The sequence below is a fragment of the Pseudophryne corroboree genome, chromosome 3, assembly GCF_028390025.1.
Source record: "Pseudophryne corroboree isolate aPseCor3 chromosome 3, aPseCor3.hap2, whole genome shotgun sequence".
Classification (NCBI taxonomy): Eukaryota; Metazoa; Chordata; class Amphibia; order Anura; family Myobatrachidae; genus Pseudophryne; species Pseudophryne corroboree.
The window spans coordinates 461,258,477-461,283,552 of record NC_086446.1 but is presented as its reverse complement, the minus strand read 5'-3'; the positions used below and the strand labels follow the sequence as shown (position 1 = coordinate 461,283,552).

Here is a 25,076-nt window from a genome sequence, read left to right as displayed (position 1 = left end):
TATCTCGGGAAGTGCTACAACAGCACGGCTGGATTCTGAATATTCCAAAGTCGCAGCTGGTTCCTACGACGCGTCTACTGTTCCTGAGTATGGTTCTGGACACAGAACAGGATAAAAAGGGTTTCTCCCGGAGGAGAAGTCCAAGGAGTTGTCGTCTCTAGACAGAGACCTCCTAATACGTATACAGGTGTCGGTGCATCAATGCACGCGAGCCCTGGGAAGGATGGTAGCTTCTTACGAAGAAATTCCATTCGCCAGGTCCCATACAAGGAGTTTCCAGTGGGATCTGTTGGACATGTGGTCCGGGTCGCATCTTCAGATGCATCGGCGGATAACCCTGTCTCCAAGGGCCAGGGTGTCGCTGTTGTGGTGGCTGCAGAGTGCTCATCTTCTAGGGGGCCGCAGATTCGGCATACAGGACTGTGTCCTGGTGACCACGGATGCCAGCCTTCGAGGCTGGGGGGAAGTCACACAGGGAAGAAACTTCCAAGGCTATGGAAAAGTCAGGAGACTTCCCTACACATAAATATTCTGGAACTAAGGGCCATTTACCATGCCCTAAGTCAGGCTAGACCCCTGCTTCAACACCACAGGTGGACATGATGGCGTCCCGCCTCAACTAAAAGTTACAAAGATATTGCGCCAGGTCAAGGACCCTCAGGCGATAGCTGTGGACGCTCTGGTAACACCGTGGGTGTACCAGTCGGTGTATGTGTTCCCTTCTCTGCCTCTCTTACCCAGGGTAATGAGAATGATAAGAAGGAGAGGAGTAAGAACTATACTCATTGTTCCGGGTTGGCCAAGAAGAGCTTGGTAACCAGAACTCCAAGAAATGATCTCAGAGGACCCATGGCCTCTGCCGCTCAGACAGGACCTGCTGCAGCAGGGGGCCTGTCTGTTCCAAGACGTACCGCGGCTGCGTTGGACGGCATGGCGGTTGAACGCCGGATCCTGAAGGAAAAGGGAATTCCGGAGGAAGTTATCCCTACGCTATTTAAAGCTAGGAAAGAAGTGAACGCTAACCATTATCACCGCATATGGCGGAAATATGTTGCGTACTGTGAGGCCAGGAAGGCCCCAAAGGAGACATTTCAGCTAGGTCGATTTCTGCACTTCCTACAGTCAGAGGTGACTATGGGCCTACAATTGGGTTCCATTAAGGTCCAGATTTCGGCTCTATCGATTTTCTTCCAAAATGGAACTGGCTTCACTGCCTGAAGTTCAGACTTTTGTTAAGGGAGTGCTGCATAGTCAGCCCCCGTTTGTGCCTCCAGTTGCACCGTGGGATCTCAACGTGGTGTTGGATTTCCTGAAGTCGCATTGGGTTGAGCCACTTAAATCCGTGGAGCTATAATACCTCACGTGGAAAGTGGTCATTCTGTGGGCCTTGGCGTCGGCCAGGCGTGTATCAGAATTGGCGGTTTTGTCATACAAAAGCCCTTATCTGTATTTTATATGGGAAAGGCGGAATTGAGGACTCGTTCCCAATTCCTTCCTAAGGTGGTATCAGTTTTTCATGTGAACCAACCTATTGTGGTGCCTGCGGCTACTTGGGACTTGGAGGATTCCAAGTTACTGGACGTAGTCAGGGCCCTGGAAAGTATATGTTTCCAGGACAGCTGGAGTCAGGAAGACTGACTCGCTATTTATCCTGTATGCACCCAACAAGCTGGGTGCTCCTGCTTCTAAGCAGACGATTGCTCGCTGGATCTGTAGCACGATTCAACTTGCACATTCTGCGGCTGAACTGCCGCACCCTAAATCTGTAAAAGCCCATTCCACGAGGAAAGTGGGCTCTTCTTGGGCGGCTGCCCGAGGGGTCTCGGCTTTACAACTTTGCCGAGCTGCTACTTGGTCAGGGGCAAACACGTTTGCAAAATTCTACAAATTTGATACCCTGGCTGAGGAGGACCTTGAGTTCTCTCATTCGGTGCTGCAGAGTCATCCGCACTCTCCCGCCCGTTTGGGAGCTTTGGTATAATCCCCATGGTCCTTACGGAGTCCCCAGCATCCACTAGGACGTCAGAGAAAATAAGATTTTACTCACCGGTAAATCTATTTCTCGTAGTCCGTAGTGGATGCTGGGCGCCCGTCCCAAGTGCGGACTGTCTGCAATACTTGTATATAGTTATCGTTAACTAAAAGGGTTATTGTTGAGCCATCTGTTGAGAGGCTCTGTTATGTTCATACTGTTCACTGGGTATCATATCACGAGTTATACGGTGTGGCTGGTATGAGTCTTACCCGGGATTCAAAATCCTTCCTTATTGTGTCAGCTCTTCCGGGCACAGTATCCTAACTGAGGTCTGGAGGAGGGTCATAGTGGGAGGAGCCAGTGCACACCAGGTAGTCCTAAATCTTTCTTAGCTGTGCCCAGTCTCCTGCGGAGCCGCTATTCCCCATGGTCCTTACGGAGTCCCCAGCATCCACTACGGACTACGAGAAATAGATTTACCGGTGAGTAAAATCTTATTTTTACAGTTATTTTTTTTTTTTTTTTTGGTGACATTTTTGCTTTAGGGGAGACTTAAGGTGAATACACACGGTGAGATCCTTGCTATGCCCGATTTTAACTGTGCGATTTCCCTTGAACTCCCCCAGAACACAGCACAGATTTTGACTATCTGTGCTTAGATTTTGTCTATGTACGATTTTGACTAAGTGCTAATTTTTGCTATACTTTGTACAAGATAGTACACTAGATAGTCCAGATTGATTTGCATGCACAGGGACCGCGCATCGGGATTGCAAGATGCCAAGCACCTTGAGATGTGCACTAACTTTCCTTAAAATTTTGATTATATAGTCAAAATATTACAGATTTATCTCACCGTGTGTATGCACCTTAACACACTGTGCGATATTTTAGTCCGTATCGCTCATTTTCCCCCTTCTGAGCGGTATTGTGCGATATTTTAAACAGTGTGTATGCGGCCAACGTCGGCCAATGCGTGTTCCCGGAGGTCGTCTGTGCTCACAGCCCAATTTTAGCTATGTCTTCCAAAACTGCATGTACGGGCCGGCCGCGGCGTGATGTCACTTTGCGATATCGTTTGTCATATCACTAAGTGTATACGCACTTTAGGGGTAATTCAGACCTGATTGTAGCAGCGAATTTGTTAGCCGTTGGGCAAAACCATGTGCAGTGCAGGTGGGGCAGATATAACGTGCAGAGAGAGTTAGATTTGGGTGGGGTGTGTTCAAACTGAAATCTAAATTGCAGTGTAAAAATAAAGCAGCCAGTATTTACCCTGCACAGAAACAAAATAACCCACCCAAATCTAACACTCTCTGCAAAGGTTATATCTGCCACAACTGCAGTGCACATGGTTTTGCCCAATTGCGAACAAATGTGCTGATGCGATCAACTCTAAATTACCCCTTATGTCGGGCAGCCCGGGAGGGAAGGGAACACACTGTGTGATTAACACTCATGGAGTACCCACCTTCAGAGGAAATTGGCATTTGAGATATAATTGTATTCATTTAGGATGTGTTCACAAGGGCTTTCTGTCCATTTTTGTTTCTGTGCTTGGGCGGTGGTTTTTCAGCTGCTATTGGTAGTGGCCATAGGTCAAAAAGTCAGTCAATATGTTTCTGTTCCATAACTTAACTGCGCCCTAAAGCTGGGTACACACTATGCTATATATTTTGTACATTTGATGAACGATATATCGCTTGTGTGTAGAGCTGATATAACTGTTGATGTAATTCACAGACGTATCAGGATGACGCTGCAGCACAGCAGATGCCGATATATTAAGCACATACATCCATACATGTGCCTGTGTGTACAGGAGATCCATCGACCAAACCGTTATGCTGGCCAAAAGAACCGCCGACAGTGACATCACAGCTGGGTGGCCAAACGTAATGCCCGTCCAGTTGTGATGTTTAGCGAAACATATTGAGTAGCAGATTAGTGTTGCGTATAGATTATCAAATTTGTCATCTAGTCAGTCAGTCGGGCCCATTAGGTGGTCAGGTGTGTACACAGCATAAGTCTACCTTTTATTTACCTTTATTAATATGCACTTTTAATGAATATATTTTAACAGTTGTATTTTAAGCAAAAGGTAAATAAACCAATTTTGAAAAAGAAAATAATGAATCTGGTCCTCAGTATTTTATAGACTATTAAATATTTATTTAGCACCAATTACTATATTGGCACGTTTCATTTTTGCAGCCACCACCGTTTGTCCTGAAGCACATACAAAGAAATGTAGTTCCTTCTCTCATAATTCCTATTGATATATTTTATCAAAGGTAAGACTTTGAACAGTGTCTGAGAATATTTAGGTAATGAAAGAACCCCACAAAAACTGTTGTATTTAAGTCATTTTTAAATCGTTTTAAAATGCATAAGTCACTGATGGCAGAACAGACTAGACATAAATATCTTTTTATAAATAACCTGATGTTTTAATGGGACATCATATTACTTTGTCATCTTCAGCTTCTCTGGGAATCAGTCATGTGGAACCCAGACAGGAGACCGGAACGATACTGACCCGTGCTGGGGGAAAATCAGGCGGATTGACGCTTACAGGATCTATGTGGTGAGTTGGCGTTTATTCTGTGATTGACCAGAGGAAACTGGTCTGGCAGGAGCCACAGCAAAATCACCAGCAACATGTGTAGTTGGAGTGTTATTGTAATGTGCGTGACACTAAAATGAACTTGTAATCATTTTGGCCATCAGCTGGCATCATGCCTGTGTAAATCCACTATATGTGCGGTCATCTCCCGTCTTCACTTACCGGCCCAGTGTCATTAGAGTGGCCCAGAAAACCAGTGATTCAGTTGCCTGGCCAAGCCCAGCTGGTGACCCCTGTCTGGAATACTTTTCCACACACAGTAACTCAGGAATGGTTTCTCAAGTAAATATTCTTCTAGCTCAGCCTCAATTGGTAACCATGATTAACCACTTAACTACCAGAGTGCTATTTTAGTGGTCAGACACATTTTACCATTCTTGTAGTGCGGATGCAATCAATTAACCAGCTGTTGGGATCCTGGCGCTCAGGATACAGATGCCGGAATCCTGACTGTCAGGATACCAACACTGGAATCCCGGTGCACAGGGGCTATTCCCACTCATGGGTGTCCACGCAATGGGGGGACTCAGCGCTTGCCCTGTTGCCAGCATTCTGGCAGGTGGGATGCTGCCGTAGGGATCTTGACAGCCGGCATCCTTCCCGCTGGTAAATAGTATGTAACCCTTGCAGTGTGCTAATAAAATGACCATTAACTATTTACTTCTGAAAGTATCATACTGTTTTTATGACGGATAGCTCTATCTTATGGTTACATTTTTATGTAAATTAAAGAGACAGAAATAGTTAAACAAAATACTTATCATAATTATTGCCATGAGCATTTTCTAGTGATCAATGCACACCTTCAAATATTCCGGAAATGTGTTCCCCTATTTCTCCTGTTTAGTTTGATACCTGTTATATATGTAAAATTGTATACTTTTGATAAAAAATATAGGGTCTTAAAGTGAGGATGTGTGTTTTTATATGTTTTGCTTTGGTTACTTTTTCTCTATTGCTAGAACCAATGCCCCACACCCCATTAGGCCAGAATGTGTTGCTGTTCTTACACCAGCTGTCTGGTTTAGCGGAAGGGGTCATCCCATGCCAAATCATCACCGCTTCCAACCCGTCCGTCACAGATTTTCATGAAATTTGGTAAGATGGTAGATGACAATAAGTTACTTTCTCTGACGTCCTAAGTGGATGCTGGGACTCAATAAGGACCATGGGGAATAGCGGCTCCGCAGGAGACTGGGCACAACTAAAAGAAAGCTTTAGACTAACTGGTGTGCACTGGCTCCTCCCACTATGACCCTCCTCCAGACTTCAGTTAGAATCTTGTGCCCGGCTGAGCTGGATGCACACTAGGGGCTCTCCTGAGCTCCTAGAAAGAAAGTATATTTTAGGTTTTTTATTTTACAGTGAGATCTGCTGGCAACAGACTCACTGCAGCGAGGGACTAAGGGGAGAAGAAGCGAACCTACCTGACTGGAGATAGTTTGGGCTTCTTAGGCTACTGGACACCATTAGCTCCAGAGGGTTTGAAGACAGGACCCGACCTCGATCGTTCGGTCCCGGAGCCGCGCCGCCGTCCACCTTACAGAGCCAGAAGCAAGAAGTGGTCCGGAAAATCGGCGGCAGAAGACCTCGGTCTTCAACAAGGTAGCGCACAGCACTGCAGCTGTGCGCCATTGCTCCTCATGCACACCTCACACTCCGGTCGCTGATGGGTGCAGGGCGCTGGGGGGGGGCGCCCTGAGCAGCAATATAAACACCTTGGCTGGCAAATCATCACAATATATAGTCCCAGGGCTATATATGTGATAAATTACCCCTGCCAGAATTCCTGAAAAAAGCGGGAGAAAAGTCATCCGAAAAAGGGGCGGGGCTAACTCCCTCAGCACACTGGCGCCATTTTTCCCTCACAGCTCCGCTGGAAGGATCGCTCCCTGGCTCTCCCCTGCAGTATCAAGCTACAAAGGGTAAAAAAGAGAGGGGGGGGGCACTAAATTTAGGCGCAGTATAACTATATAGTAGCTATAAGGGGAAATAATTCAGTTAATCCCTGTGTTATTATAGCCCTCTGTCAGAGCATTCCCGGTGTGTGTGCGGTGTCTCGGTACAGCTGTGTCGACATGTTTGATGAGGAGGCTTATGTGGAGGCGGAGCAGATGCCTATAAATGTGATGTCACCCCCTGCGGGGCCGACACCTGAGTGGATGGTTATGTGGAAGGAACAGTGTCGACTCCTTACATAAAAGGTTTGACGACATACCGAATATGGGACAGCCGGCTTCTCAGCCTGTGCCTGCCCAGGCGTCTCAAAAGCCATCAGGGGCTCTAAAACGCCCGCTACCTCAGATGGCAGACACAGATGTCGACACGGATACTGACTCCAGTGTCGACGACGATGAGACTAATGTAACTTCCAATAGGGCCACACGTTACATGATTGAGGCTATGAAAAATGTGTTGCACATTTCTGATGTTACCCCAGGTACCACAAAAAACGGTATTATGTTTGGAGAGAAAAAACTACCAGTAGTTTTTCCTCCATCTGAGGAGTTAAATGAAGTGTGTGAAGAAGCGTGGGCTTCCCCCGATAAGAAACTAGTAATTTCTAAAAGGTTACTAATGACGTACCCTTTCCCGCCAGAGGATAGGTCACGTTGGGAAACATCCCCTAGGGTGGATAAAGCGCTCACACGCTTGTCAAAGAAGGTGGCACTACCGTCTCCGGATACGGCCGCCCTAAAGGAACCTGCTGATAGAAAGCAGGAGGCTATCCTGAAGTCTGTATATACACACACAGCTATTATACTGAGACCAGCTATTGCTTCAGCATGGATGTGCAGTGCTGCAGCTGCGTGGTCAGATTCCCTGTCGGAAAATATTGATACCCTAGACAGGGACAGTATATTGCTAACCGTAGAGCATATTAAAGACGCAGTCTTATACATGAGAGATGCACAGAGGGATATTTGCCGGCTGGCATCTAAAATAAGTGCAATGTCCATTTCTGCCAGGAGAGGGTTATGGACTCGGCAGTGGACAGGTGATGCAGACTCTAAAAGGCACATGGAAGTTTTGCCTTATAAAGGTGAGGAGTTGTTCGGGGATGGTCTCTCGGACCTAGTTTCCACAGCAACAGCTGGGAAGTCTGCATTTTACCCCATGTTCCCTCACAGCCAAAGAAAGCACCGTATTATCAGGTACAGTCCTTTCGGCCCCATAAGGGCAAGCGGGTTAGAGGCGCGTCCTTTCTGCCCAGAGGCAGAGGTAGAGGGAAAAAGCTGCAGCATACAGCCAGTTCCCAGGAGCAAAAGTCCTCCCCCGCTTCCTCTAAGTCCACCGCATGACGCTGGGGCTCCACAGGCGGAGCCAGGTACGGTGGGGGCCCGTCTCAAAAATTTCAGGGATCAGTGGGCTCGCTCACGGGTGGATCCCTGGATCTTTCAAGTAGTATCTCAGGGGTACAAGCTGGAATTCGAGACGTCTCCCCCCCGCCGTTTCCTCAAATCTGCCTTGCCAACAACTCCCTCAGGCAGGGAGGCAGTGATAGAGGCAATTCATAAGCTGTATTCCCAGCAGGTGATAGTAAAGGTGCCCCTACTTCAACAAGGACGGGGTTACTATTCCACAATGTTTGTGGTACCGAAACCGGACGGTTCGGTGAGACCCATTTTAAATTTGAAATCCTTGACCACATATATAAAAAAAATTCAAGTTCAAGATGGAATCGCTCAGGGCGGTTATTGCAAGCCTGGACGAGGGGGATTACATGGTATCACTGGACATCAAGGATGCTTACCTGCATGTCCCCATTTACCATCCTCACCAGGAGTACCTCAGATTTGTGGTACAGGATTGTCATTACCAATTCCAGACGTTGCCGTTCGGTCTTTACCAAGGTAATGGCCGAAATGATGATACTCCTTCGAAAGAAGGGAGTTTTAATTATCCCGTACTTGGACGATCTCCTGATTAAAGGCGAGGTCCAGGGAGCAGTTGTTGGTCGGGGTAGCACTATCTCGGGAGGTGCTACAACAGCACGGCTGGATTCTAAATATTCCAAAGTCACAGCTGGTCCCTACGACACGTCTATTGTTCCTGGGGATGGTTCTGGACACAGAACAGAAAAAAGTGTTTCTCCCGGAGGAGAAGGCCAAGGAGCTGTCATCTCTAGTCAGAGGCCTCCTAAAACCAAAACAGGTGTCGGTGCATCACTGCACGCGGATCCTGGGAAAGATGGTAGCTTCCTACGAAGCAATTCCATTCGGCAGGTTCCATGCAAGAACCTTTCAGTGGGACCTGTTGGACAAGTGGTCCGGATCGCATCTTCAGATGCATCGGCTGATAACCCTGTCTCCAAGGACCAGGGTGTCTCTGCTGTGGTGGCTGCAAAGTGCTAATCTTCAAGAGGGCCGCAGATTCGGCATACAGGACTGGGTCCTAGTGACCACGGATGCCAGCCTTCGAGGCTGGGGGGCAGTCACACAGGGAAGAAACTTCCAAGGACTATGGTCAAGTCAGGAGACTTCCCTACACATAAATATTCTGGAACTGAGGGCCATTTTACAATGCCCTAAGTCAGGCAAAACCCCTGCTTCAAAACCAGCCGGTACTGATCCAGTCAGACAACATCACGGCGGTCGCCCATGTAAACCGACAGGGCGGCACGAGAAGCAGGACGGCGATGGCAGAAGCCACAAGGATTCTCCGATAGGCGGAAAATCACGTGTTAGCACTGTCAGCAGTGTTCATTCCGGGAGTGGACAACTGGGAAGCAGACTTCCTCAGCAGGCACGACCTCCACCCGGGAGAGTGGGGACTTCATCCAGAAGTCTTCCAACTGATTGTAAACCGTTGGGAAAGGCCACAGGTGGACATGATGGCGTCCCGCCTAAACAAAAAGCTAGAAAGATATTGCGCCAGGTCAAGAGACCCGCAGGCGATAGCTGTGGACGCTCTAGTGACACCGTGGGTGTACCGGTCGGTTTATGTGTTCCCTCCTCTTCCTCTCATACCAAAGGTACTGAGGATAATAAGGAGAAGAGGAGTAAGAACTATACTCATTGTTCCGGATTGGCCAAGAAGAGCTTGGTACCCGGAACTTCAAGAAATGATCTCAGAGGACCCATGGCCTCTGCCGCTCAGACAGGACTTGCTGCAGCAGGGGCCCTGTCTGTTCCAAGACTTACCGCGGCTGCGTTTGACGGCATGGCGGTTGAACACCGGATCCTGAAGGAAAAGGGCATTCCGGAGGAAGTCATTCCTACGCTGATTAAAGCTAGGAAAGAAGTAACCGCAAACCATTATCACTGCATATGGCGAAAATATGTTGCGTGGTGTGAGGCCAGGAAGGCCCCAACGGAGTAATTTCAGCTGGGCCGTTTCCTGCACTTCCTACGGTCAGGGGTGACTATGGGCCTAAAATTGGGTTCCATTAAGGTCCAGATTTCGGCTCTATCGATTTTCTTCCAGAGAGAACTGGCTTCACTACCTGAAGTTCAGACTTTTGTTAAGGGAGTGCTGCATATTCAGCCCCCTTTTGTGCCTCCAGTGGCACCTTGGGATCTCAACGTGGTGTTGGATTTCCTAAAGTCACATTGGTTTGAGCCACTTAAAACCGTGGAATTGAAGTATCTCACGTGGAAAGTGGTCATGTTGTTGGCCTTGGCTTCGGCCAGGCGTGTATCAGAATTGGCGGCTTTGTCATGTAAAAGCCCTTATCTGATTTTCCATATGGATAGGGCAGAATTGAGGACTCGTCCCCAATTTCTCCCTAAGGTGGTATCAGCCTTTCATCTGAACCAACCTATCGTGGTGCCTGTGGCTACTAAAGACTTGGAGGCTTCCAAGTTGTTGGACGTAGTCAGGGCCCTGAAAATTTATGTTTCCAGGACAGCTGGAGTCAGAAAGACTGACTCGCTATTTATCCTGTATGCGCCCAACAAGTTGGGTGCACCTGCTTCAAAGCAGACTATTGCTCGCTGGATCTGTAGTACGATTCAGCTTGCACATTCTGCGGCTGGACTGCCGCATCCTAAATCAGTGAAAGCCCATTCCACGAGGAAGGTGGGCTCTTCTTGGGCGGCTGCCCGAGGGGTCTCGGCTCTACAACTTTGCCGAGCAGCTACTTGGTCGGGGTCAAACACATTTGCTAAATTCTACAAGTTTGACACCCTGGCTGAGGAGGACCTAGAGTTTGCCCATTCAGTGCTGCAGAGTCATCCGCACTCTCCCGCCCGTTTGGGAGCTTTGGTATAATCCCCATGGTCCTTACGGAGTCCCAGCATCCACTTAGGACGTCAGAAAAAATAAGAATTTACTCACCGGTAATTCTATTTCTCGTAGTCCGTAGTGGATGCTGGGCGCCCATCCCAAGTGCGGATTGTCTGCAATACTTGTATATAGTTATTGTTTAACTAAAGGGTTATTGTTGAGCCATCTGATGAGAGGCTCAGTTGTTATCATACTGTTAACTGGGTATTGTATCACGAGTTATACGGTGTGATTGGTGTGGCTGGTATGAGTCTTACCCGGGATTCAAAATCCTTCCTTATTGTGTCAGCTCTTCCGGGCACAGTATCCTAACTGAAGTCTGGAGGAGGGTCATAGTGGGAGGAGCCAGTGCACACCAGTAAGTCTAAAGCTTTCTTTTAGTTGTGCCCAGTCTCCTGCGGAGCCGCTATTCCCCATGGTACTTACGGAGTCCCAGCATCCACTACGGACTACGAGAAATAGAATTACCGGTGAGTAAATTCTTATTTTCATATGTAAAATTTTAGCCCTCAGTGATGCACAGTGTTTATGCAACAGGGCTGCAAGTATGCCAAAAAAAATTAATTTATGCTTGCCAGGTCAAATACAAAAAATCATAACTACTTCTAATTGTGGTAGAACTTTCATGTTGGGCTTGTTTTGAAGCTAAGGGACCATAGTTTTCATAAAAAAATAGTTTTAGATTTAAATATTGACTCTTACATTTCAAGGTCACATGATGTGACCTTTGACCTTGAATATCTAAAAAAAAGTACTTAACCTTTTTTTTTTTTTTTTTTTGTACATAAAGTATGTTATACGGTTAAACACATTGGGGTGTATTCAATTGGAATACGACATTTGAGTAGTCAATTACCGTTACCGACAATACCAAACCAACTTTTTTTTAATTTTATTTTTATGTTGGATTGACGTTGTCTGGAACAAGGCTAAAACTTGTTGGATTTGGGCGCGCTTCCGACAAAACACGTGGATCTGCGGCTGTTCCGCCGATCCGTGTGTGTCGACAAGTCTGAATTGCCGAAAACAGCAGGGAAATTGAATAGGTCGGAACAGTTGGTGTTGTTTGAAAATCTGAAAATTACACTCAATGAAATTCCTGATTGTAATTACAAGATTTCTGTACCATAGAATGATGTATAATGCTGTATACAATTCTGAGAAAAACTTGCAAGTCAGTGCCTCCTCCTCCTCCTCCTCCTCAGCAATGATTTTTCTGTGTTTTGGGTGTCCACAGCAGGTAGTGTGTAGGTTCTTCCAGTTGCAGTCTGACAATCAACCTTAGTGAGAACGTGTTCTCTTGGAATGTTCAAGATGTCTGGTTGATGAGGCTATACATATGATGGTGATGGACCATTGGGATGTAGAAGACTGATAAAAAAAAAAAAAAAAACTAAAAAAAAAAAAATACCTCCTGTGATGTTGAATGAATATATTTGTGACGCAACCTAACCACCAAGCATCATTATAGGCGCAAAACCTTTTATTTCTTCCAAATGCAATGTTTCATATGGAGTATTTGTTTCCTACACTTCACTTGTTACATCATCAAGTTGATTTTGGGATTTCAGCTGACTGGCACTTTACCACATCTCATGGGAAGAATTTATATGATGGGCTTGTCAGAACTGAGGCTGGCAGCTAGGGCTAGTTTACATTGTCTTTATACAGAACAAATTATGACTCCAAGACAACTGTTTGACTGGGTAAAGGACAATGGCCCTCATTCAGCATCAGTTGCAGTTTTGCTAAATTAGCAAAACTGTAACGGCTTGCGATAGCATGCTGGGAGCTGCCCAGCATGCAAATAGCCGCCAATAATTCTATCGCAATTTAATTGCAATCACATCGCTGAATAAGGGAAGTTCCCCTGCCAGACTGCGAAGGCACTCTGTCCATCGCCTTTTTCCCCGTTGCATCTGCTATGTGTGACTCGCGTGGCAGCCACGAAAACTGCCCAGATAGGCCTGCGTTTTTGCCTTATCGCCCCGCAAATGCCTATGCCTGACAATCATGCAGAGGCGATCGCATTTCCCGGCCCGTGCACTGGGCCAATATTCGGGAGTATGCGATCGTATCTCAGATGCGACGCATACTGAATAAGGTCCAATATCAAGAATATAAACTTTGTCCATTATGTCTTTTTGACACACATATACAATGTAAGAGTTGCTACGCAACTGACATGAGGAAGCAAGATGAGAACCTGGAACTCAAACATTTCATGCTTTCTAACCAGGAACACGGAATAACTTAATAATGAAGAGGTTTACTACAGACTCATACAGTGAAGTGAAGGAAACAAATACTCCATACTGTATGAAACATTGCGTTTGGAAAAAATAAAAGGTTTTGTGACTTGCGACTAGAATGATGCTTGGTGGTTAACATCACAGAAGGTTTTAATTAGTGTTGAGCGGGTTCGGTTTTACTCGGTTCTATTCTGTTCTCAAAACGGCATCTTATTGGCTCACGGATGTCACGTGTTTTGGATAGCCAATAAGATGCCGTTTTGAGAACCGAGTAAAACCGAACCCGCTCATCACTAGTTTTAATACGTTTTCTACATCCCAATGGTTCATTACCATCATTTGTGTACCCTCATCAGCAGACATCTTGAACATTCCGAGAGAACATCCTCGGACCGCAACTCGATGAACCTACACACTACCTGCTGTGGACACTTAAAACGTAGAAAAATCATTGCTGAGGAGGAGGAGGCCAGCCGCTGACCGCGAGTGACCTCACCGCTGACCGCAAAGTTCCCACCATTGAAGATAATGGAGCGGCGGTGCGATGTGCCGTCTGACAGCTCAGACGCGCACAGCCAATCAGGAGAGTGCCACGACGTGGCGCTCCCTGATTGGCTAAGGGACAGGGGGTCCCGGCATTCGGGGAAAGGGGTCCCATGTGTAAACATGGGACCCCTTTCAGTGCGTGGTCCGGGTAAATGCGGTTTGTTTTTTTGCCAAGTACGTGGATTACAAGCTCAGAAGAGGACCGATCTACACTGGATTTTGGGGAGTATAATTTTATTTTCAGGTACACCGTGGATTCTACTTGGAGAAGTGGACCGAACCTCGTGTCAACATAGGTAAGTATGTGTGTCGGCATGTATGTAATAAAGTTTTACTTTCACGGTGTCTGTGTACTGTTTTTATTTGGGTATTTTTTTATAGTAGAACTACAGGTACCAACGGGCCCGTTCCCCCCCCCCCCCCGCATGCTGGTGCTTGTGGTTCTCCAAATACCAGCTTGCGGGGGAGGCTTGCTGGGACTTGTAGTTCTGCTACAAAAACAATATTCTTTCTTCGTGTCACTTGGCTATTCGCCTCCCATCCGCAGCCCATGGATGGGGAGGACAGCCTCGGGCTTCACCCCTGGCCCTTGGGTGGCTGGAGGGGGGGGACCCCTTGATTTAAGGGGTCCCCACTCCTCCAGGGTACCCCGGCCAGGGGTGACTAGTTAGTGATTTAATGCCAGGGCCGCAGGAACCGATATAAAAGTGTCCCCCGGCTGTGGCATTATCTCTGACTAGTGGAGCCCGGTGCTGGTGTTAAAAATACGGGGGACCCCTACGCTTTTTGTCCCCCGTATTTTTGGCACCAGGACCGGACGCAGAGCCCGGTGCTGGTTGTGAAAATACGGGGGATCCCCTGTCAATTTTTCCCCCGTATTTTTACAACCAGGACCGGCTCAAAGAGCCCGAGGCTGGTTATGCTTAGGAGGGGGGACCCCACGCATTTTTTTTTCCTGATTTTAACCCATTCCCACCGAAAACCATGCTCTGATCTCTCCATATTATTTTAGTCCGTTTAAAAAAATATATATTTTTTTAAAAAATATATAAATAATACTTGTGTCTCCTAATAGACAAACCAAGTTCATAATCCCTTCTAATATAAATAGATATGTGTCACGATCTAGGTAATTCCTTATCAGTATTTACCTTCAAATGCCTCCTGAGACTGTCCCAGTGTTCCAAGCCTGGATTCCATCTGCACTGTCTGTGTGCAGCACGCTGCATCTCATTGTCTCAAATCTCTTTACTGTGATTCTGGCAGCTTCATGGTTAAAGCTCACATTCAAGTTACAAACAATCTTTCCCTCCAAAAGCTACCATGGGCGCAGCCATGTTTTCCTAATCACATGTTACCTTTCAGCCTATCAGCTGGTGATTATACTCTGCAGTGTAACCCGACACTCCAGTGATTAACCCTCTACAGTGTAACCCGACACTCCTGTGATTAACCCTCTACAGTCTACCCTGAATCACCTGTGTCTTAACTCCGGCTTTCCAGCAGCCATTCTCCAGCGATCCCCAGCATCACTTCATGCTTCACCTGTGCTTCTAAGTACAATAGTGCATTTCTATCTGCGAACCCCAGCTTCACTCAAAGCTTACCAACGATCCCAAAGTAACCATCGGTGTTCCGTCATCGATTCCAAGTCACCATCGGTGTTCCGTCATCGATCCCAAGTATTTCTCTGAACTGTGTTTCCTATTACCAGTACCAAGTCATCAGTATTCCTCTGAACTGTGTTTAATAAAACCTTTGAACTTTCCCTTGTTGTCGTGGTCACGCCTTCGGGCATTTGTTCTAAAGGTTCCCTGCATGTCCAAGAACCCTGTACTGCCTCCCAGGTACACATATATATACCTCAGCCCCTACAACTGAGGCTTCCCCCTGGTCAGCACCAGCCCTCAGTTGTGACAGTAAGCACTGACCTAATGGATCCGGCCGGAGACCAGGTCCAAGCGACCAGGCCGATGCAAGAACTTGCAGCCTGCCTTGAACGTCAGGAGACTGCACAGGGCCATGTGATCCGCTGTCTCCAGGACCTCTCCTCTCGGCTGGATGGAATACAAGTAACCCTCCGTTGTTCAGGAGCGTCCAGTGTGCCGACTGCAGTACCTTTGGTGGTATCCCCACCCACCATTCCCGTTTCTGCTCCTTGTCTCCATTTACCGACACCTGCCAAGTTTGATGGTTCCCCAAAACCCTGTCGGGGTTTCCTAAATCAGTGTGAGATATATTTTGAGTTACAGCCTGGCAGTTTCCCAACTGACCGCACCAAGGTTGCTTACATCATCTCCCTCCTCAGTGGCTCCGCCCTCGATTGGGTATCACCTCTATGGGAGAAGTCTGATGCCCTGCCCTCTTCATATGCAGATTTTGTGGCAACCTTCAGGCGCATCTTTGATGAACCAGGTCGTGTGACCTCTGCCTCCTCTGATATCCTCCGGCTACGTCAGGGGACACGAACAGTCTGTAAATATCTGGTACAGTACCAGATCCTAGCGTCCAAACTTTCCTGGAATGATGATGCTCTTTACTCAGCCCAAGGAGGAGCGTCTGTGTCTACAGCCCAAGGAGGGGCGTCTGTGTCTACAGCCCAAGGAGGGGCGTCTGTGTCTACAGCCCAAGGAGGGGCGTCTGTGTCTACAGCCCAAGGAGGGGCGTCTGTGTCTACAGCCCAAGGAGGGGCGTCTGTGTCTACAGCCCAAGGAGGGGCGTCTGTGTCTACAGCCCAAGGAGGGGCGTCTGTGTCTACAGCCCAAGGAGGGGCGTCTGTGTCTACAGCCCAAGGAGGGGCGTCTGTGTCTACAGCCCAAGGAGGGGCGTCTGTGTCTACAGCCCAAGGAGGGGCGTCTGTGTCTACAGCCCAAGGAGGGGCGTCTGTGTCTACAGCCCTGGGAGGGGTATCCAATGTTCAAGCTCTAGTAGGGGCATATGAGTCTTCTCAAAAAGGAGTTTCTGATCTGTCAACCCCAGGAGGGGTGCTGGAGAAAACAACCCTGAGAGAGGTGTCTGATTCATCAACCCCAGGAGGGGTCACCAAAGTTTCAGTCCCAAGGGAAGTATCCAGAGCCAAGTTCCCAGATGGAAATTTTGTGCTACAGATGCAGTTATGAACTCCTGTTTGCCGTCTTCAGAGAGCACCACCCTGTTGGCATCCAGCATGGACCAGGTCCAGGATGGTATAACTGAACACTCGGATACCACTCATTCCGGTTCTAACCGGATTCTGACTCCTTCAGTTCCAGCTGATTCAACTGTCTTTAGACTCAATCCGGTTCCATCCGTGTGTCTGAAGATTCCTTCGGTTCCAGCCGATTCCGATATCTCTGGACCGAATCCGGTTCCATCCGTAGGTCCAAAGACTCCTTCAGTTCCAGCTGATTCAACCGTCAATCCGAAGACTCCTCCGGTCCCAGCCGGTTCAAGCTTTTCTGGACCCAATCCGGTCCCATCCGTCTGTCCGGATCAGCCTCCTTCGGTTCCAGCCGATTCCAATACCTTCGGATCTAATCCGGTCCTATCCATCGGTCTAAAGTCTCCGCCGGTCTCAACTGGTTCAAGGTTGTCTGGACTTAATTTGGTCTCGTCCATAGATCCGGTACAGTCTCCTCTGGTCCCAGCCAGTTCAAGTTCATCAGGATTCAATCTAGATCCTTCCATTTGTTCAGGTAAAGAACTTATAAGAAGTGTCCTGGGGCCACTCCTAAAGGAGGGGGTGCTGTCACGAGCTAGGTAATTCCTTATCAGTATTTACCTTCCAAATACCTCCTGAGACTGTCCCAGTGTTCCAAGCCTGGATTCCATCTGCACTGTCTGTGTGCAGCACGCTGCATCTCATTGTCTCAAATCTCTTTACTGTGTTTCTGGCAGCTTCATGGTTAAAGCTCACATTCAAGTTACAAACAATCTTTTCCTCCAAAAGCTACCATGGGCGCAGCCATGTTTTCCTAATCACATGTTACCTTTCAGCCTATCAGCTGCACTCTGCTCTCAGCCTGATTACACAGCAGCTGCACTCTGGTCTCTGGTTAATCAGCCAGCCAATCCCTGCTTCCCAGCAGGTATAAATATCCTGTTCCTGGGGTGGAAAGATGTCAGTGCTTCAATTGTCTTCAGTGATTCCAGTGTGCAGTTCTCCCATGGACTTTCTCTGCAGTACAGCCTGACTCCCTGGTGATTATACTCTGCAGTGTAACCCGACACTCCAGTGATTAACCCTCTACAGTCTACCCTGAATCACCTGTGTCTGAACTCCGGCTTTCCAGCAGCCATTCTCCAGCGATCCCCAGCATCACTTCATGCTTCACCTGTGCTTCTAAGTACAATAGTGCATTTCTATCTGCGAACCCCAGCTTCACTCAAAGCTTACCAACGATCCCAAAGTAACCATCGGTGTTCCGTCATCGATTCCAAGTCACCATCGGTTTTCCGTCATCGATCCCAAGTATTTCTCTGAACTGTGTTTCCTATTACCAGTACCAAGTCATCAGTATTCCTCTGAACTGTGTTTAATAAAACCTTTGAACTTTCCCTTGTTGTCGTGGTCACGCCTTCGGGCATTTGTTCTAAAGGTTCCCTGCATGTCCAAGAACCCTGTACTGCCTCCCAGGTACACATATATACCTCAGCCCCTACAACTGAGGCTTCCCCCTGGTCAGCACCAGCCCTCAGTTGTGACAATATGCTATTAGCAATAAAAAAACACACAAAAAAACATGTTTTTTAATTTTTTTAATTAGATTCCACCAACATAGTGAGGCGGAATGAAATTGACGAAATTACTGTCGAAAAGCACTGTTGTCGAATCGACATTCTTCAATTGAATATACTTTGGTCGAAAAGCCGCATTTTTACCATTGCAGACATGTCGAATTCGACAACTGTCGAATTTCAAGAAGTCGAATCTGAAACGTCCGTTTTTTTGTCGAAAAGTACTGTATTGCATTGTCGAATATTTTTTTTTTGTCGAAAATGCCCCGTTTTTCGACATTTGCGGCAATTCGACCGCAATTGCATATACCCCTTTATGTCCAAAAAAATTAAAAATAAGGATTTTTGTTTACTTACCGTAAAATCTCTTTCTCTGAGTCCATCTGGGGGACGCTGCGCCGTTACTTGTGGGTTAGAGGTGTGTGGTAGTGGAGTTTGGCACAGAATCTATCAAACAAACTGCCTCCTCCCCCCTCTAACCCCGCCCATCTCCTTCCTGCCCAGCCATCAACGTGGTTAACATTTAGCCAAGCCAAAGGAGATAGACCAGAGCAAAAAAACAACAAAATAAATCAGACAAACCTACGGGAGGGATCGCGGCGTCCCCCAGATGGACTCAGAGAGAGAGATTTTACGGTAAGTCGTCTGTAAAATATGACGCCCAACAGAGGCAGTCTCTAAACCAAAAGTATGAAAACGGTAAAACTTTGTGAAAGTATGGACTGACGACCAGGTCGCCGCCCTGCACAGCTGCTCAATAGATGCACCACCGCGAACAGCACAAGAGGCTCCAACAGCTCTAGTCGAATGAGCTCTAATTGAGTCAGGAACCGAAACATTTGAAGACACGTACGCCTGTCTGATGACCGAAGTTACCCAACGGGCCACGGTGTTCTTAGAAGACGGCCAACCTCGTTTGGGAGCATAAATCAATACCAACAAGGTATCTGTACGACGGAAAGATTCCGTGCAAGACAAATAAATATGTAAGGCCCTGACAACATCCAAGAGAGCCAAATGGGAGTTCTCCCCGGAAGAAGACGACGGAGCAAATGCTAAAAGGACAATGTCCTGATTTAAATGGAAGGCCGAAACAACCTTTGAAAGGAAAGAAGGCTTAGTCCTGAGAACCACCCGGTTATCATGAAAAACCAACAAGGGTGGCCTGCAAGAAAGAGCCGCCAACTCACACTCGTCTAGCTGAGGCAATAGCCAAAAGAAAAACAACTTTTAGTGTTAGATAACGTAGTTCTACAGATTCCAAAGGCTCAAATGGAGATTTTTGAAGGGCCGTAAGGACTAAGTTTAAATCCCAGGGAGGAACCGGAGAAGCAAAAGGTGGTTGAATCCGAAGTACTCTCTGAAGGAATGTCTGAACCTCTGGAATGATCGCTAGTTTCTTTTGAAAAAGAACCGACAAGGCCGAAATCTGACCCTTTAGTGAAGAAAGCCTCAGACCCTTATTGAGACCCTCCTGAAAGAAAGATAGTAGGCGAGGAAGTTTAAACAAATGCGGAGTCAAGCCCCGCTTTTCGCACCAAGCAATGTAAATACGCCATACCCTATGGTATATGCCAGAAGTCACCGGTTTCCTAGCCTGAATCATCGTCTGTACAGCAGAACGAGAAAGACCTTTTGCTCTTAAAATGTTGGATTCAAGAACCAAGCCGTCAAAGCCAGCCGACTTAAATCTGGGTGGCGACAAGGTCCTTGAAGAAGAAGATCTGGTCGCAGGGGGAGACGAAAGGGGTCCCCGACGACCATGCCGCACAGAAGAGTGTACCACTGTCTGCGTGGCCAATCTGGAGCCACCAGAATGATTGCGAGACCTTCTCGCCGAATGCGTTGAAGTAGACGTGGAATTGGCGGAAACACGTATCCCAGTTGAAACTGCCACGGGGCTGTTAGAGCATCGATTTAGAAATGCTTGAGGATCCTGTGTCCGCGAGCCGTAGTGAGGAAGCTTCTTGTTGAGACGAGACGCCATTAGGTCTACGTCGGGCATTCCCCAGCGGGCCACTAGAGATAGAAACACTTCCTGGTGAAGTTCCCATTCTCCCGGATGAATCGTGTGACGGCTCAAAAAATCCACTTCCCAGTTCTCGACTCCTGGAATGTGAATTGCGGATATTACCGGAACCCAACGTTTCCGCCCACGTGAGAATCTGAGCGACCTTCTCTCATGGCGGACCAGCTTCGAGTTCCTCCCTGTTTGTTTATGTAAGCCACCGCTGTGGCATTGTCGGACTGAACACTAACTGGATGACCCTGTACCATGGTTTGAATCTGAAGGAGTGCATACCGGATTGCCCTCAATTCCAGAATGTTGATCTGTAATTTCGACTCCTGACTGTTCCAGCGCCCTTGGAAGTGATGAGTCTGGAACACTGCTCCCCAACCGCTGAGGCTTGCGTCCGTGGTGACCATCATCCAAGACCAAATCGTGAACGGCGCTCCTTTTCTCAAATTGTGGCTGTGAAGCCACCAGTGAAGTGACTGACGAGTCTTTACCGACAAGTGGATCAACTGCAATTCGAGACGTGGTTCCATCCGAGTCCAACAGCTGAGAATCTGAGCCTGAAGAGGTCGGGCATGAAATCTGGCATATGGGACTGCCTCGAAGGATGACACCATCTTGCCTAACACCTGCATACATCTGAGGACTGACACTACGGTAAGTGCAACAGGGTCCGAATTCTGCACTGCAGATCCTGAATCTTGTCCGAAGGAAGAACACCTTCTGACTGCTTGTGTCGAATAAAAGTCCCAGAAACATAATTTTCTGGGAAGGAAGTAAAGACGACTTTGGAAAGTTTATTATCCACTTATAAACTCATAGAAATACCAAGAAAAATAACAATAGGGGGGACAGCCCAATACTGTCAGTGACAGATTGTGGCTGTCTTGTACCTTATCCCTGCCGCATCATGCATCATGAAGAGAAGAATGGGGCCCCAGTGACCAAGGTGTGGTGGCCTCCAGCGGCAGATCAGAGTGGGAACATCTTACTAACTAAACCCACTCCAGTAGTACCTGTCACCTGTAAACAGGGACTAGGTACTTTTGAGAGAAAAATCCCCCCCAAAAAACCCACTAAATCTAAGGAGAAAAACACTGTGTCTGTACTCCACAGGCACAAAACTAAAACTGAGTTGATGGCTGGGCAGAAAGGAGATGGGAGGAGTTAGAGGAGGGAGGAGGCAGTTTGTTTGATAGATTCTGTGCCAAACTCCACTACCACACACCCTCTAACCCACAAGTAACGGCGCAGCGTCCCCCAGATGGATGACAGAGAAAAACACTTTTATTTAGATATTCAAGGTCAAAGGTCACATCATGTGACCTTGAAATGAAAAAGTCGGTATTTAAATCTAAAGCTATTTTTTATGAAAACTATGGTCCCTTAGATTCAAAACAAGACCAACATGAAAGGTCTGCGACAATTAGAAGCAAATGTATGATTTTTTTTGTATTTGACCTGACAAGCATAAATGTTAAATTTTTTTGTCATTTTGCAGCCCTGTTGCATTGTGTATCACTGAGACTAAAATTTTACATATGAAAGTAACTTTGCCGTCTACCATCCTACCAAATTTCAAGAAAATCTGAGACGGTCGGGTTGAAAAGTTAAGTGTTTTTTTTGGTGGTGATTTGGCATGGAATGACCCGTAGGTGATATGCAAGCTTCATTAACAGCTGAAACCTGTTTTCCTAATTTGCATGTCCTTAAACCAGAGTTACCCCAACGCTCCTTGTTTTAATATGGCTCGGCACAGATGGTTAAATCAAATTGACTGAGGTACTAATTAAGTCACCTGTGGCCAAGCATGGATATACTTTGAAACCTGGACCCTTAGGGGGCCTTGAGGACCAAGTTTGGGAACCTCTGCCTTAAACACAGACACAATGGGGGTATTCAATTGTTTGAAAAGTCAGTTGGGTGTCTGTTTTTTCCTGTCTATTAGATAAGAAAAAACAAACAGACACCCAACAGACTTTTCAAACATTTGAATTCCCCCCATTATATTCTGCATTGCACATGGCGCATCATATTGCTGCCGACCAACTCTCTAAAGTCCCAGGCTGTCATTTACAGCCCAACTCCACGAATTCGGCTGCCCATGGACATTGAGCCACCATTCATATGCGCCACTAAAAGAAATATTGACGTTAATAGGTTAATCAGATATTTTGAAGCACTGGAAGGTGATCAGAATTACAGATTATTTTTCCAGTTATGATAATATAATGACCATAATGTAGCTATACCATGCAGTATACATTCAATGAAATGCTGCTGATATTGTATAATATTACTTGAAGTAATCGTGTTTTGTTTTATTTTCAGGCTATATTTGCCCTGTTACTCGGACCCTTTACCTTCTTCAATGTACAGAAAACAAAGTACCTCCAAATTCTGACTTCACTTATGAGATGGGTTGGTGAGTGCAAGAAATATGTCCTAAAATAATTCTGTGTAATGGTAATCCACTTTATACACTAATAATCTACACTACTGAAAATTGCAGTCTAGTGGACTTTTCTTATGTTGCTGATTTCATTTACACCTAAATTACTGCATATTTCCGCCTTAGAAGGTTCTTTACTGTACACTTTTCCAGACACACTTCTTTAGCCGTCTCGCTGGCTAAACGGATTAGGCTTTTCTGAGTATGAAGTGTACTGGTACGTGCTTATAGCGCTATTGCTATACATAAGCTTTTGAGCTGTAAAATGATAGGTTGTTGAGTAGAAGAGAAATGTGTACTCTGGAAGATTCAAAGTTAAATTCCTGAATTAACATAGAACAATATGTGGGTTCTATCATCCCGACCAAATAAAAAATAAAATAAAAATGTGATTGCTCTAGTGAAATAATGAGCTGCTTCTAGTCCCTTTCTTACGCTGATGAAGCAACCGTGCAAGTCTCTGATCCTTCTCATAATGCTATAAAAATCCATTTTCTTGCACCTTATCAGCATTCAGTGCCTGTGGGTAAAAAGAGATTAAAATCCTCAAGCCAATCCATAAATCAGATCACATCCAAATGTCACACTACACATCCCCCACCCACATGGCACACGCATGCGCAGAGAACAGAAACACCCTACAGATCATGTATTCTCATAACCCTGTATAGCCCATGCTGGTAGAGCGGGGCTCTGTCCTTGCTACGCTATGGGGAGGAGAGATGGTCATGTCAGAGGCCTCCTTCTCCTAGTGATTTATAGAGCGGGTAATGAGTTTTCACAGCTTTACTGCCACTTTGTTCTCATCTGAGTCAGTGTCATAAATCGTGAATACAACTGTTTAACCCCTGGCTGCCCAGGTGTACAGGGTGGAATTGGTGGGGGGAGTAACAGCAAGAGCACAGAACAACTTGCAAGGGAAATACAGGGAGCAATGTTATCTTGTTTATAGATACACAGCTTAACCCCTTCATCTTTGTGCCCTACTGCAGCTTTCATCATAATGATCGTACTGGCATTGATTCGTATTGGTAAGGGTGAAGGGAAAGGTAACCCACCTATGGCAGAGGTCTCAGGGATCCGGAATTTGTTTGGTGTCTGCGTATACTCTTTCATGTGCCAACATTCTCTACCCTCGCTGATCACACCAGTGTCTACCAAGAAACACCTGACTGGACTTGTCCTTCTGGACTATGTACTTGTGCTATCTTTCTACAGCCTGCTTTGTTTCACGGCTATATTTTGCTTCACCTCTGGTGCCCTGATGGATATGTATACTCTTAACTTCAGTGGGTGCAGTCCTTTTGTGCCTCCAGTGATTGGCTACTTCCTAGGATTGTTTCCGGTCTTCACCATTAGCACCAACTTCCCCATCATTGCTGTCACACTGCGCAACAACTGGAAGACCCTCTTTCACCGGGATGGCGGGACATATCCATGGCTTGTAGACCGTATTGTGTTTCCCCTCATAACATTGGTGCCTCCCATCATTGTGGCATTCTGTACTGACCATTTAGAAATCCTAGTGAGTGTCACAGGTGCATATGCCGGGAATGGAATCCAATATGTCATTCCGGCATTTCTAGTGTTCTGCAGTCGCAAAGATTCTGCCCTGGTGTATGGACCTGGACCTGGTAATAAGCATCGATCGCCATTCAAGCAGGTTGGGTGGGTGTGGTTTGTCCTTCTCTGGGCCTTATCATGCTTTATCTATGTCACAGCCAACATAATCCTGACTGATGTTAACCTGTAGACATTGGAATCTGTGGTCACTGTGGCTCAGATATGGCTGTTTTGTGCAGGACACAGAAGCAGCCGTTTGGTTAATTGTCTGCACATGTTCTAGATCTGCTCTCAAGCAGTGGGGCTGGCCCCATTCTACTGTGTATTAATTTGCGTTCGACTATTATGTTTATAATGGACACAATTAGTACTGGAATCTTAAAACATATAGGTATAAATTATGCAGTTATTCTTTTTATGTAACCAGTTTATCTGTGCCTTGTCACCTGTTAAATGAAGGGTAGCCTGTCATGGAGTCACCTTCTGTCCTGTGCAGGCCTACGTCTCACTGGCATATAAGGGTGCCAACACTTGCCTCTGTATCGAAAGGGAATTTTAGCACACCTTTTGCCATTTGGGCATACTGGTGTCTGCTACTCTGTATCTGGTGTGTACCAGAAGCTGTTCCATGTGGATCTCACTGCATTGTGCGCAGTGGTTAACTATTTGCAAGCTAAATAAATTTAGACATTGGAAATGAA

General features: G+C 46.7%; 1 protein-coding gene across 1 annotated transcript in view; it reads left to right on the top strand.

Moving 5' to 3' along the window:
- The window catches only part of TMEM104 (transmembrane protein 104), a 153,351-nt gene extending 128,275 nt beyond the window's left edge, over nucleotides 1–25,076 (top strand). Inside the window, exons 8-10 of the mRNA XM_063960678.1 lie at nucleotides 4,460–4,562; nucleotides 22,692–22,785; nucleotides 23,805–25,076. Of these exons, the coding sequence (XP_063816748.1) occupies nucleotides 4,460–4,562; nucleotides 22,692–22,785; nucleotides 23,805–24,565 (958 nt within the window). The 3' untranslated portion in view covers nucleotides 24,566–25,076. The remainder of the gene's footprint in view (nucleotides 1–4,459; nucleotides 4,563–22,691; nucleotides 22,786–23,804) is intronic.